Consider the following 14,923-nt stretch of genomic DNA (forward strand, 5'->3'; position numbering starts at 1 on the left):
CTTGCAGATATTGAACCAACCGTGCATCCCAGGAATAAGCCTATTCCTGGTGTATGATCTTTTTAATGTATTGCTGAATTCGGTTTGCTAATATTTTGTTGAGTATTTTTGCATCTATGTTCATCAGGGATATTGACCAATGATTTCTTTTCTTGTAATGTGTTTGTCTGGCTTTGAAATCAGGGTAATGATGGCCTCACAGAATGAGCTTGGAAGCCTTTCCTCCTCCTGAATTTTCTGGTATAATTTGAGAAGAATAGGGGTTAATTCTTCTCTGAATATTTGGTAAAATTCACCTGTGAAGTCATCCAGCCCAGGACTTTGTTTGTTGGGAGTTTTGTGGTTTCTGATTCAATTTTATTAGTAGCAATCAGTCGGTTCAGATTTTGTTTCTTCTTGATTCAGTATTGTAAGGTTGTATGTTTCTAGGAATTTATCCATGTCTTTCAGATTGTCCAACTTGTTGGCATACAGTTGCTCATACTATTTTCGTAAATTTTTTTTGTATTTCTGTGGTGTCTGTTGTCATTTCTCCCCTTTCATTTCTGATTTTATTTATTTGGGTCTTCTCTCTTTATTTCTTGAAGAGTCTGGTTAAAGGTTTATCAATTTTGTGTATCCTTTTAAAGACCCAGCTCTTAGTTTCATAGATCTTCAGAGCAATCCTATAAGGTAGGTGCTATTATCTTCCTTTTTGCTGAGGAAAGTATGTTGCCAAAGTTACTAAAAGATACACCACTTAGTGTAGTAGAGTCAGTATATAAACCTACATCCTGTCCTCCTCACTTATACTATGTAATTTCTTGTAAATGCCTATATATGTCAGGCACTTTCTTAGGTATCAAGGTTGATGTGACCAAAAAAAAAAAAAAAAGGCCCATACCCTCATGGGATTTATATTCTAGTAAATAAACAAACAAAAAGAAAAAAAAGAAAAAAAGATTAGTACAGATTATTTTAAAAATATCTGAAAGAAAATAAACAGGATTTTATCACAGAAATTCACAGGTGTGGACAGGCTTAACAGTGATGAAAGAAAGCCTCTCGGAAAAATGACTTTAAGGTAAGACTTAAAGGATGAGAAGGTTTCAACTATGCAAACAGGAGGGTTATATCCAGAAGAGTACTGGGTCATTAGAAAGCACACAGATTGTGTTATAGACTGAATTGTGTTCTCCCAAAATTCCTGTGTTGAAGCGTAAGCCCCAATGTGACTATATTTGGAGAGGGAGCTTTTAAAAAGGTAATTAAGGTTAAATGAGGTTACAAGGATGGGGCCCTAATCTCATAGCACGGGTGTAGACATAATAAGAAAAGAGACTTCTCTCCCTCCCCCTAAGCACAAAGAGGAAAGGTCATGTGAGGACACAGTGAGAAGGCACTTGTCTGCACGTCAAGAAGACAGGCTCACCAGAAGCCAACCCTGATGGACACCTTGATATTGACTTCTAGCCTCAGACCTGTGAGAAAATAAATTTCTGTCATTTAAATCACTGTCTGTGGTATTCAGTTATGACAGTCCACATAAATGAAAACAAATGATAAAGACCGAGGTATTTGTAGGCATTGACAAAAACCAGTGTGCTAGAACAGAGAGCAGTGGAGATCATAACAAGGGCAAAGATTAAGCCCTTAGATGGCAGATGAACCGTAAATGAGATGATCACGTAAATAGTCCCTGCTACAGGAGTTTTAAGCAGCATGACAATGGATTTGGAAAAGTATGGTGGGTTTTTTTTTTTCTTTCAGTGACTGGGAGTCACTAACATACAGTAACTAGAATATAGTATCTATATCCCACTCTGGAATGCACAAAACAGCCCCACACAACAAAGAACTGAACCTTTCCCAAAATGTTAATGCTGTCTTATTGAGAAACAATGACTAATGGATATGTTTTTTGTTTACTCAGGGGGCTATGAAAAACCAAGATTTAGCCCTTTTTTGGGTATTTTTTACACTACTAAGGATAGTTCTGAGCGAATTCTGGTGAATTAATTAATATGTATAGTGCCTCTGTGTAAGAAATGGTGTTGGATACATTGGAGCATGCCCAAGAGAATCAGACACCAATCCTATGTCTAAAAGCTGATAAAAGTGAACTGGCATCTTAAGATGCTTAATTAACCATAGAGCTGGGAGGACTATGGGGTGGAGGTGGGCCTATGGGGTGGAGGTGGGCCCATGGGGTGGAGGTGGGCCCCTTGTTAACTTTCTAGTCCTGACTTCCTGTTAAACTTTGTGGTAACTTATCCGGGAGGGATGCTAATAAATAAGAGAAGCCATCCTGGAATTGGGGGCTTTTTGCACGTGGGCAGCCAGTTGGAGCGCCGGTCAGGAGTGTGCATTTGCACACTACCAGATGACCTCGTTTCTTTTTCTTTTCCAAATAAACCTTTCTTTTGGTGGATTTTCTGGAGAGTTATTTTTGGTCAGTCGACGGAGCCATATAAGGGAGATCTGATACCACATTTCGTCAAATTTAAGGCACCAGTAAGGGAATATGACCAAGTAAATTATGACATCACCTGTAAGATATATCCTAATTTCAGAGCTGTTAAAACATGAAAAAATATGCATCTTAAAAAAATGAAAAAGAATATAAAAATAAACAGTTAAAATGCAAATAGTAGGTGTCATATAATCGAGTCCTTTGAAATAATGGACGCTTCATGCAGAGGGTGGTATTTAAGCCAAATCTTGAAGGATGGGTAGAATAAAGAACAGAGATTGACAGAAGGAATGTTTTTAGAAACAGGGAATTTCAAGAGTTAAAGCATAGCAACAATAAAGTGAGAGATGGCTAGAGAGAAATATTTAAAGAGAAAACACTGTGGATAAATTAGAAAGACAAGGGTTAGGAAAACCTTGAATACAGCTAGGCTGAAGAGGCTGAATTTTTTGCGTTTGCTTGGGGAATGGTTGTCAAATGCTTTTTTTTTCCCCATCCCAATGCATGTTATGGCTATAATATACATAAAAAATATGGCTCACTCTAGCCGTGATTCTCAACTACGGGAGATGCAAAAGGAGCAGAAGAGACTAATTCTTGTGGGAGTACAATTTGAAAAAGCCATCCAAAAAATCCTAGCTTCTACCTCCATCTCACCTTGAGAATCACTGTTTTCCATGCACGTAGGGAACCCCTAGAAAAATTTGAGCAGTCAAATGATTCAGGTTACATTTCAGGAAAGGTAATACAGCAGAACTGTGTAAAAATGAATGAGAATTAGAATAGAGATTAAAGACTGAGAATCTACATAAGAAACTGATGTTCTAGGCAAGAAGTTAAACAGATTTATATTAGATTAGTGATAGTAGGGAAAATATATGGTGGAACTATTGTAAGAAATAGGAAAAACGAAAGGGAAGAAAAAGTTTAAGACACAAGATAATAAACTCAAACAAGAATAAATACATTCTAAAATATTGGTGGTCATTCAGGTGATGTCTAAGAGGCATTTAAGATTAGAAAAAAATGTAGTAGTTTAGGTCCCAATACAGAGATGTGAACATTATCTAAAATGAGGCCTTAAAGCCATAATTTAGATAAAGCACCAAAAAAAAAAAAAAGGCAAGAAAGGGTATTGCAAAGACAATTTTTTAAAAGTAAACATGTATTAAAGTATTTAATTCCTTTATTACAAATATTTTTCTTACTTTACAAATTTCATGCTGATCATTGACAGCATTAAATTTTACAATAAAAAAAAGCAAAACACAGTGAAGATGAAGAACATGTTCAGGATCATATAAAGCAATTCAAAAAACATAGCATTTCATAAATTTCCAATCTGGTGCCAATTAGACATGGTGTGTATGTGTGTGTGTGTGTGTGTGTGTAACTATAGTCAAAAAACGACAGTCCATATTTGAAAGCAGAACCTGAGAACAACCAATGAAGTATAATATAATTAGGGAGAATTCATGTTTAAATTCCTAAATGGTTTATAAACATTCACAGTTACCCATTTTGATCTATAAAAAGATCAAATTGCTTTCTCCTTAAAAAAATATTTTTTGGAGATAGTGGGAATATTTAATTTCACTATTTTTAAATCAAGTATTTTAAAAGTATGTTTAAAGCAAAAAGGTAATGTCATCTTTGTACATAAAAAAGTATGGTCTCAAGTCACACATGGGATAAGAAAGAAGAAAATTTATAATTCTCTGGTGTTAACACTTAAATGTGTTATCAATACGCCAAATGACTTCAATTAAATTCTGAAATACCTTTTGACAAACTTTCCCCAAGAGCAAGAGAGTGAGGTCTGTAGTGAAAGAAAACAAGAAATGGAAGGAGGGAATGAGGAAAGCCACCAGAAGGAAAAAAGGGGCGAGAGGAGAGAAGCACCTAGCTGAAGAACTAGCTAACAGAGTCAAGATGGTGAAGACCACCACATTGCCCGGAACAGACATACTGAGCAAAGAGAGTGCCGGAGCCTGTGTGAGAAGCTGGGTGCGAGAGAGACTCCTACAAATCACACAGGTTAGTGATCCGCTCTATAGGACAGGTATTTCTCTTAAAATACTTGTGAGTCAAAGGAATCTGATAGGGAAGACACAGGCCCCCTGTTAATCTGCAAGCTACCCAAATGGTTAGACAAACTGAGATGGCCAATATCAAAGCACATGTTAACAATTTGTCAAAACATGTCCTCTTGCTACTTCATGACTACTGTTACCCAAGCAAATTCCTTCCAAGGAAAAAAAAAGGCCAAGTATAATAGTTTTCTAGAACTACATGCCGTACAACACATTTAACACGATGGTGAAATTTACACATGGCAAGAAAAGTTCTGAAAAATGTGAAATACCTCAGTCTGACCTTCATGGGCACTGGTCTCATGAGTAACTCGAATAGCCTGTAATAAGAATACAAGGTATTAATAAGAAAAAAATGACCACATCTTACTTTTTAAATGAAAACAACAATGCTAACTTTTAACATCTAAAGCGTTGTAAGATTACGAACAACAAATTTGGGGACATTTAGGAAAAGATTCATACTGAATATTTAAGTATGATTTCTGAGTAACTAAATGAATTGCTGTACTTTCCAACCCACAATCTCTGAAGATTTAAGAAACTGAATATTGGATTATTTGTAATTTCCAGGTGTAAGTGGGAGTCGTTTAACTTATTTGTTAGAACTAACATTTAACACTTGACTCATTCTGAGACTAGAGTAAGGTAAGCATCTCACGGATAGAGACGGAAGAAGCTTAGCTCATCTGTTTCTCCAGGTTACATGCTCCTCTGCAGCTCTGGCTGTATGGATGCTTAATCATGCAGCTTCAGTCAGCAGTTTAGAAATGTGCAGCCAAAGGCATGCGTTTATCAGAAGATAGAGATTTGAGTTTCCTGAACTTAAAAACAAATGCTCTTATAACGCCCACTATTAGCAAAGATGAGAAGAAATGGGCAAAGTAGTAAATTACAGGTGAAAGTACAACCTCTATGAATGGCAATTTGGCAGTAAGAATCAAAGCCTTAAAAACATGCAAACTGTTTGATCCAGCAATTTTCTTACAGAACTTTATATATTTACATATAATTGTACTGAAGTATACATAATTAAGGATATTTGCAAAGATTTAGCTACAATGATACACCTTATAGTATTTTTTTAAACAGTAGAAAAGAGAAAAAAAATATTAAATTTATGACAATTTATTGGTTAAATAAAATGCTATACAATGAAAAGCTATGCAGCCATTAGTTGATGATGTTAAATATATACTTACTGGTATGTAATACGTTTGTGATAAGTGAAAAAAGCAAGTTATAAAACAATATTACACTGTGATCAAATTTTTGCTTTAAAAAATTGTGTATATACATATATACTCCCTATAAAAATTATTAATAGTGGCTACCTCTCTGATGGGATTACTGTTGTTTTAGGTTTATTTTATTTTTATGTAAAATAAAGATGTTTTATTAGATCTGAGGGCTTTTTAAAGAAACAACTTAAAATAATCAAAGTACATTAGAATACAAAAACAACATAATTAAATCAACGAATTTATAGGGCACAAACTCTGCGTAAGACATTATTCTAGTCAAATCATTTGTATACTACACTGCTTCTAATTTCAAAGAACTTACAATCTACTTAATGATGCTATTAAAAGGTAAAGAGCCTAATATAATATTGTATGTTAACTATAATTGAAAAATAAATTTAAAAAAAGGTAAAAAGCCTTCAAAAGTAAAAAGAGGTTTCAAAAATAATAAAATTTAAATACCATTCTAAGAAAATTCTATGAATTGGTACAATCATTTAAAACTACATTATGTAGCCTCTGTATTTCCCACATGCAAAAATATTATGCTGATAAAAGTACTGGAGTATGGTCTAACATCTACCTTTAAACCTTTGTTTTTTCCATTGGTCTTCAACCTTGCTCCAAATTCCCAGTAAAAGACACACAGGGTATTGCCACGCATATATTTATCACAGGGAGGGGATGGTAAGGGATACTCAATCATAAGATATTTTATAAATTTATAAATCAAAGTGCTTTTTTTCTCTCATTCAGCTCTGGACATAGAAAAGAATTGGACTGCATTTATGGATATTTCAGTAATGTTAAATGAAAAGAACAAAAGGCCTGTTTTAATGGATATGAAAAAATCCTTAACTGTTCAAAACTACAGGTTTAAGACAAGCCTCATACAGGATCTACAACCCCACAGAACTTGGCCCACATGACACCAAGGCAGAAAGAAGGTACTGACGTCATAGTTCTCCAGGTATCTGGCTCGCTCTTCAGGGCTCATTGACACGGATTCCTCCAGAAATTTTTTCAAGGTTGATCCAGATTCTGCAAATATTAAAAAAAATAAAGTTGAAAAGGCTTGATATCTCAAAGAGGCTGATATATGAAAATATTAGAAGCATGTTACCTATTTTTCAAGTAAAACCCTTTCACTGATAAATTAAGAATATAAGAATATTAAGATAAATGATAGGGCTTAAGTTATTTTTGTTTTTTTGTTAAACCTCTGTTTATCAACAATATAAAAGAATGCAAGGATTAACATTTCTCCTAATGGTATATACAAAAGGTGTGCCAAAAAAATGTATACACATTTTAAGAAAGGAAAAAACTGTATTAAAGTTGTAATACAATGAATGATGTTAGCATTCACTTGGTTAACGCCATCTTTTGAGCGAACATCATACTAACATTGCTACTGTAATTCAATTCAACTTCGAAAAGTAATACATAGATAACATCTCTTAAAATGTATACTTTTTTTTGCACCCCTAGTATGTCTCATTATAAAAGATGGGGAAAATGCTTTATTTAATACTTTGCAAGAAAGAACTAGAGCACCACCTAGTGCTCAAAAAGTTAACTTATCACTTGAGGGGAGAAAGCAGCAATGATGAAAAATCATTTACCAAAGTGCATCTTCTCTTTATTGTTGGCAATAGCATGGATCAGTCCAATTGTTCCACAGGCATTGCTGATAGTTTGCTTCATGAAATACACTGAAGATGTAACATCTTGTCCCTGAGATTTTATTTTTTCCTCCTCTTCTGTTCTGAATACTTCATACTATTAAAAAAAAAGTTAACTGTACATATGAAAATAATAAATTAAAAAAGACTTAAACATAAAACTTGAAAAAGTCTAATATCCATCTATGGGGATTTGGTTAACATATATTAATTGAATACTATAAAGCATTTTTAAAAGAATAAAGTAGATTCACATATTCTGACTTAGAAATCTACCTATGATTACAGGGTGCTTTTAGGTCAACATACACTAATATAATTCTCATTTATATTTTTAAATTATTTACTTTATATATGCACTGAATATGAAAGGGTATACAAAAACTTACCAGAGGTTATCTCTGGGATAAGGGATTACTGGAAGATTTTTATTTTCTATTTTTTACATTTCTATGTTGTTAAATCACACTATAATTTAAAAATCCACCCTGTATTTATAAGCATTCAATATTTATAACAAATATTCACCACTACCTATAATAACTGGCTATAAAAACGACATGGTAGCATGATGACTGTCAGCAGTGTGGGCTCCGCAACTGGCTGCCCAGCTTTGCCATTATTAGCTGTGAGACTCTGGCAAGTTATTCAATGACTCTGTGCCTCATTTGTAAAACATGGTTAAAAATAATAAAGAGGTGTTAAAAATGAGTGAGAATAAAGGTTTTCAGATTTTTGAGTAGGTACCCAGGAGAGGGATTGCTGGGTCATATGATAATTCTATTCTTAATTTTTTGAGGAAACTCCTATGGTGATGGAAAGAGAACTGACTCTGGGTGGTGAACACACAATGTGATATACAGATTATCTATTACAGAATTATACACCTGCAATCTATGTAACTTTCCTAACCATTGTCACCCCCAATAATTAATTTTTTTTACAAAGTGAAAAAAACAATGAGTGAGGAGAAGGACGAGGGGGAGAGTAAAGACATGATTTTATTGTTTTGTGTTTTTTTCTTATACATTTCAGATTCCAATAGAGTCAGCAAACTACAGCCTTCAGGTTAAATCTGGGCCATGGCCTGTTTTCAGAGGTAAAGTTTTATTTTTGTGTTGCCTATGGATGTTTTCATGCTAGAAGGCAAAGCTGAATACTTGTAACAGAGACTGTAAGGCCCACAAAGTTGGAATTATTTACTATTTGGCCCTTTACAGAAAAAGTTTGCTGATCCCTGCAATAAAGGAAACAAATGATCTCTATGAAAACCCAGAATTAAGAAACTGCTTCTAACAACAAATGTATCTACGCGTTTAAAAACAATTTTTATGACTGTGCTTCTAAATCAAATTTTTAAGTAACATTTTCACAATAAATTCTGATCCATTACTTCATTCATATACGTTCAACTGGCAAAAACTAAAAGGTTCAATGTAGTTAGGTGCTATGCTGACATGTTTACATAGTTCTACAATTCACTTTCTTGTTGTGGTTTAATATCAATGCTCCTTGATAACAAAGCAAAATAAGATTTGATAATTTCACAAGATTTAATGCTTAGGAAAAAAATCCTAAAATGATACACAGCAAGTATAGGACAAAAGGAAAAGTGATTATGGCAGATCAAAGTGAAAACACATGATCAGGAGACACCAAAAATATCAGAAAGAAATAAATGTATAGCCTCTTCACTTGTGATTCACTGGTTGGTAAGCACTACTGTAAAGCACACAATGAAAAACCAAAATTGATTTTATTTCAAGGGTAATATGGTATCCATGACAGTTCTTTTGCTATTAGTAGCATGCTTAAACCATTTGAAACTATATAATCAGTTCCTAAATTAGAATGCAGAAGACCAAAACACTTTTTATTTCTTAAAACATCCACTTGATATCCATTGAGTGACTTTAATGTCACAAGCTGAAATGGGGATATACCAAATTCTAAGGGACATGAAAAAGTGGCAGATGCCACTTTATTCTCTACTTACATAAGTATTTATATGAGTAAGTTATAAATACTTTAATACTTATATAAATATTTTTAAATTGTGTTCTTTCTAGTAATAAGCACAATGAGCTTTTCAGTACTATAGATCCACTAAATGAAGAAGTCCTACTGAAAAGGATAACTTGTCTGTAAATACTGATGACCCACTAAATAAAGATGATCAAATCCCATTTATTCTTTAAAAAAAAAAAGTAGGTCATAAAAGTCAATGGTTTGGGAAATTTCCAATTCAGACAATAAACTCACATTTGTATCACACCAACTAAGAAAGCCGATTTTTCTTTTTTTATTATTTGTTTCATTTTTTTATTGCTCCTTACATCTGGGGTCCAGTAGCTGCCTATTGGCTTATTTTAGTAATTTAACAAAGGTGAAAACAACACTGGACTACAAGTGGGTAAACTTAAGTGTTTGTCCTAACTCTTCCTCAAAGTTCAGAATAATCACAACCTCACCACTAAAAGTAGCTTAGTCTAACACTGGGTAATCACAAGAAATTTCTAAATTCCAATTTCTATCAATATTACAAACAGCAAACATGAAGAAATATCCCTTTTTAATTAATTTGTTTTGTAGCACCTTTAAGTAGAAAACTATCACACTATTTTTTATTTTATCTTGAACTGGGGTTAATTAGTTTTGGCATAAAAAAAAATTATCCAGGAATTGCTAGGATTTAACAAAACCTAATTCTTAATTTCTGTGAGCCTTGGCTCTGTTTATTACTGAAAGAGATGACCTAAGCATGTATATGCCAAGTCATCAACACTCATCTCTCCCACATCTTCCCAAACATTTACTTCTTCATTTTTTACAAGCACTGAGTTCATCCTATTGTTTCTAAGTTTAAAAATAAAATTAGAAGGTTATAGACTCATAAGCTGTATTAAAATGAACTTAAAAGTTCTGGCTCCATAATACACATATCTGCATGACATCATTCTAGAAGAAAGGCTTGAAATACGGTGATTTGAATTTAAATAGAAATCTAATCATAGCTATGTATAATCCTCAACACATCCTAAATCTACCAATTAAACTCTATTTAATCTTAGAGTTTTCCACCCAAATTAGGTTTATTCTGAAAATGTAACCCACATCATTAGTTATACCTACCTCCTTAAAAGAAGCAATATTTCTTTTTACATATATGTATATTGAAAACATTTACATATTTTATATATTGAAAACTTGAATATATTCTTTATTCATACATTTTCTAAGATACATTTAAGATTATTCTGTTTCTAAAGTATAAACAACAAATGTAATTAAATGTCATATCAAAACACAGTTGAGGCAAACTAACCACATTTTATAAAAGAAGAAAACCACCAAAATTTAAAAGACTAATTAAGAGCTTTATTGTTCACCTATAAACGAACTAAATATCATCTCTTTAATGAAACTAGATTTTTAAGGTATTTCCACTGCCTAGATTTCCTCTTTTTATACAACAAGGGAGTCATTTGTTCTTAAAGAAGAGCATTATTTTTAATAGACCAATAAAAAAGAACTTCCTATTTACTAGCATCTTTGTATCTTCCTTAACAATACCTTTTCTGTAATAGGGAAGAGAAGTAACACTGCACACACTGGTCTTGGTACCATGCTAAGGAGTTCAGGATCCATTCCATAGACATCAACAAATTGCCAGTTAGGATGTAGACCTAACTGCTTGAGAAACTGGTAAAAGGAGGGGAAAAAAAACATATAGCGTTAACAGGGAAATAATCAACATGTAAGTACTGTGTATCTAATACATAAAAGAGAATGCAAGGTACAAATATTACAGATTTTCAATAAGAATGAAGTGAAGCAAGTTTTCCATGAATAGGGTAGGAAGGAAATTATTTATATACATTATCAAACATTTAAAATTTATTACATATTAAGCAAAATTCCTTTTTTCAAAATCCATTATTTTGGGATTGAACATAATAAGCCAGGACTTCACCAAACACATACAACAACTTGGCTTGATTGATATGTTAAATTAATTTCCAGCACTTGATTCTTAATGAGATAGATCTAAGTTCTGGTAAATAAAAAGAATTCTTTTAGTAGAAAATCAATAGTTTATCCTAATTACCAAAAATGATGCCTGAGGTTTAAAGGTAGATAGATAGATACTGGCTTTCTGACCTCAAGTACACAATGAAACCTACTCAACTTCATTGCCTTTCTTGTATCTGGCAAAGCAACTGTAACAAAAGAATAGTGGTTTTTTGAAACTCTTAAGATTTCATAGGAAAATAAAATGTCAGATCCTAATCTATTGCAGAGAGGAAAACAAAATAATAATAATGAGAATGATGTCAATTTCACAATAAATTCTTAACAAATGTCTGTAGTAAATGAAGCTGATGATTTTTAAAAGTGCACCATCACAAAATAAGTTTCAGATGATAGAAAAAAAGGAGCAGAGAAAACAACAACAAAAAGCAGTTAAACGTTTTAGTGAACAAACAGTGCGGACAAAATTGGTAAGTTACTTTGAAGTCAAAAGTGTAAATTTACTCGGTGTCAGCCAAAGCTAACAAGTATAAAATGTACCACACTCCAAATGACCAACTGTGGTGAGGCTGATTAGTATCAAACTGAGGACACAATGGCTAAAAAGCAGATTAAATTAAATATAAAACTGAATAAATTTTAACGAAATCATACTTTTCCTTAACTTTTGACTTGTATCACCAATCAAATGACATACATATAAAGAAGTTCAATGAAACGAATATCTATTAAATACATTGGCTGCATCCTGACTCCAGATTGTTGAGGCAGACTCATGCAAGAAGTCATCAGATGAATAAAAAGAATTAAAAGCAACCATTAATAGTAACCACCTCTGGGAAGTGGAGAAAGGACAGGGAAGAAGGTCTTCAGCTTTTACCTCTCATTATTTTTAAATCATAAAGGTGTCCTACTTTTATAATTAAAAAAACACATACACACACACACAAAAAAAAACCCACCTGTGGGTTTGATGATCATATGCAAAAAAAAGATTAGAAGGGAATTCTCTAAAATATTAACAGCAGTTAGATTGAGTGATCTCAACTTTTTATTTTCCAGTATTTTTTAAAAGCATTATTTTTACAATAGTTATATGTAGTTTCTAAGTTACAAATTTATACAACTGATACACATGTGTATTTTATCAAATCTTCAAAACTGGGAGAAAACCCAAAATAGGTCTTAAAACTATACCCACCAAAAAAAATCTCTGCAGGCTATTCACAAAGAAAAGACGTCTACATACATAGATTTGCAAAGCCATCTCTACACAATATAAGAATCCTGTTTGCACCAAAACCAATAAAGGGACTTTTAACCCCTAATACCAATCTTCTGGCTTTTCTAAACACCTGGTAATAAAATAAAATAAAAGTTCTGACTGACCAGGTCACTAAATTATCACAATGTCTCTAAAACTTTGGCCAATCAAGAAAAATAAATAGTAAATTAGAATATGTGCCTCCAAAAGATCCATGGTCAACTTATCCTTTTTATTCAATGGCCCAATGATAAATTTTCCACCAAATAAAGAAAAAATTAGTTGTAAATACTTTTTTAAGAGTAGCATGTATCAGAAACCGTGTGAGGAGTTTTAATGTACTTCTTTAATACAACTGGCACCATTGAGAAAACCAAGTCCGGGAATTACATGATTTTTCAAGGTCACAGTGCCAGACCTACATGCAAAGTTCAGGGTGCTCTGGTGCCCATTTACTTTTCCAGCCTCACCTCTCACTGCTTGCAGTATCTTTTTTGTGCCTTGTTCTCTAACGAGCCACAATGAACTAAGTCTTCCAGTTCTCAAAGGGTCTACCCATCTCTTCCCTCCAGGTTTTTAACCACAAATGGGTTCTCTATCTGAAAAACTGTAATTCTCTGTCCCTAACTTATAATGCATCCCTCATTCTTTAGGTAACAAATAACAAAAACTCTGATTTTATAAATTAAAAAAACAAAAAGAAAATTCATTCTCTTGTCAATTTTGTTCTAAAGCCCCTTTCTCTGGTCTTTAATGGCCTCCTCTGGGCAGCAATAGATTCTGCCTTGTTACTACTTTATTAATGATCTGGGTTAAGACAGAAATTATACTTACTTAGTAATTGGTTGATATTGCAACTATTAAAAGGATACTAGTAACTGCTAGATGCATAACTAAGAGAATAATAGTTAAATGAGAAAATGACAGTTTTTAAAGACTGAAAACTAGCAAAATGAATTTTAATAGAGACTTAGTAAAGAAAATAAACTGAAATTATTTAAGTACAGAATGGGGAAATATGAAAACATCTGATGTAGGGATTAAGGAAAAAGGTGTTCACTTCCTTGCAGGCTCAATATGGACTGACTATACAATTGTCAGCAAAAGTGATTCAGTGTTGGTCTGCTTTAAAAGAAGCATCACTCAGAATAAGGCGTCAGCCACCATTCAACCCAGGTTTTCAGAGTGGATTACTATATCATCTCTGGGAGGCCCACTTTATGAAGAACAATAACAAACAGAAGCAAAGTCAAAGGAAGGTGGCCAGGAATGATAAGGCTTTGGGAGATGTCACAGTTGGATAATCTGGCATGTGCAGAGACTACTTAAATTATTACGATCTTATCCCCAGATATTCTTAGTAATATAATGGAAAACCATGAGACTTTTACTCTGTATGGTTTCAAAGGGAGGACTGATGGGCAACTGGAGGAAGTTACAGGAAAGCAGATTTTCTTTCAATAAAAAGAAATATAAATGTAATTCTAATTTTATTATATATTACTCTCATCAGTATAATAAAAAAATTCAACCACTTTATGAGATAGAATACTGCTCATTGAAATTTTCAAGTACAAGATTCATGACCACATTAAAGATAATTTTGAGAAAGATTTTCTTGAGCAGGAGAGCAGCTATATAAGATTTATTCATTCTTCCATTCACTAACTATTTGTTGAGCGCACGCTATGGGCCAGGCACCATTCTTAGTACATCAGACATGTCCTTGCTCACATAGAACTTATGTTCTAGTGGTAGGGTACACACAACAAACAAGTAAGCACCTAAGATAATTTCACAACGTGGTATTATGAAGAAAACAAAACAAGACATGATGTCAGCACAGATTCAAGGGGTGGGGAGGGACTTTAGCTGCATAATCAAGGGAAGGCTAACTGACTTTAAGTTAAGCCACAAATAACAAGAACCAGCTATGAAACAACCCAGATCAGAATGATTAAAACAGAAAAGTGAGGGGCCGGCCGAGTGGCACGATGGTTAAGAACTCGCTTGGGATGCCAGAGGGCCCAGGTTCGGATCCCACATATGAGGGCCAGTGACACTGCCCTCCACAGCCAAGATGCTGAACAACAGCTCAACCTGGAGCTGGGCTGCCATGAGTCGCCGGCGACGGCGTGGGCTGCAGTCCCTGT

The 14,923-nt window shown here is 33.6% G+C and overlaps 1 protein-coding gene across 3 annotated transcripts in view; it reads right to left on the reverse strand.

Moving 5' to 3' along the window:
* UCHL3 (ubiquitin C-terminal hydrolase L3) overlaps positions 1-14,923 on the reverse strand; it is a 44,998-nt gene that overhangs the window by 23,906 nt on the left and 6,169 nt on the right. For 2 of the 3 annotated variants that reach the window (XM_019628685.1, XM_019628683.1), the window contains exons 3-6: positions 11,048-11,176; positions 7,415-7,571; positions 6,745-6,830; positions 4,818-4,865 (exon numbers count right to left, since the gene is read on the reverse strand). In XM_019628685.1, the coding sequence (XP_019484230.1) occupies positions 4,818-4,865; positions 6,745-6,830; positions 7,415-7,571; positions 11,048-11,176 (420 nt within the window). Of the gene's footprint in view, positions 1-4,817; positions 4,866-6,744; positions 6,831-7,414; positions 7,572-11,047; positions 11,182-14,923 lie in introns of all 3 variants that reach the window. The other variant, XM_019628684.1, reaches the window with a different exon arrangement.

The sequence above is a fragment of the Hipposideros armiger genome, unplaced genomic scaffold (assembly GCF_001890085.2).
Source record: "Hipposideros armiger isolate ML-2016 unplaced genomic scaffold, ASM189008v1 scaffold_806, whole genome shotgun sequence".
In the NCBI taxonomy this organism is placed as follows: Eukaryota; Metazoa; Chordata; class Mammalia; order Chiroptera; family Hipposideridae; genus Hipposideros; species Hipposideros armiger.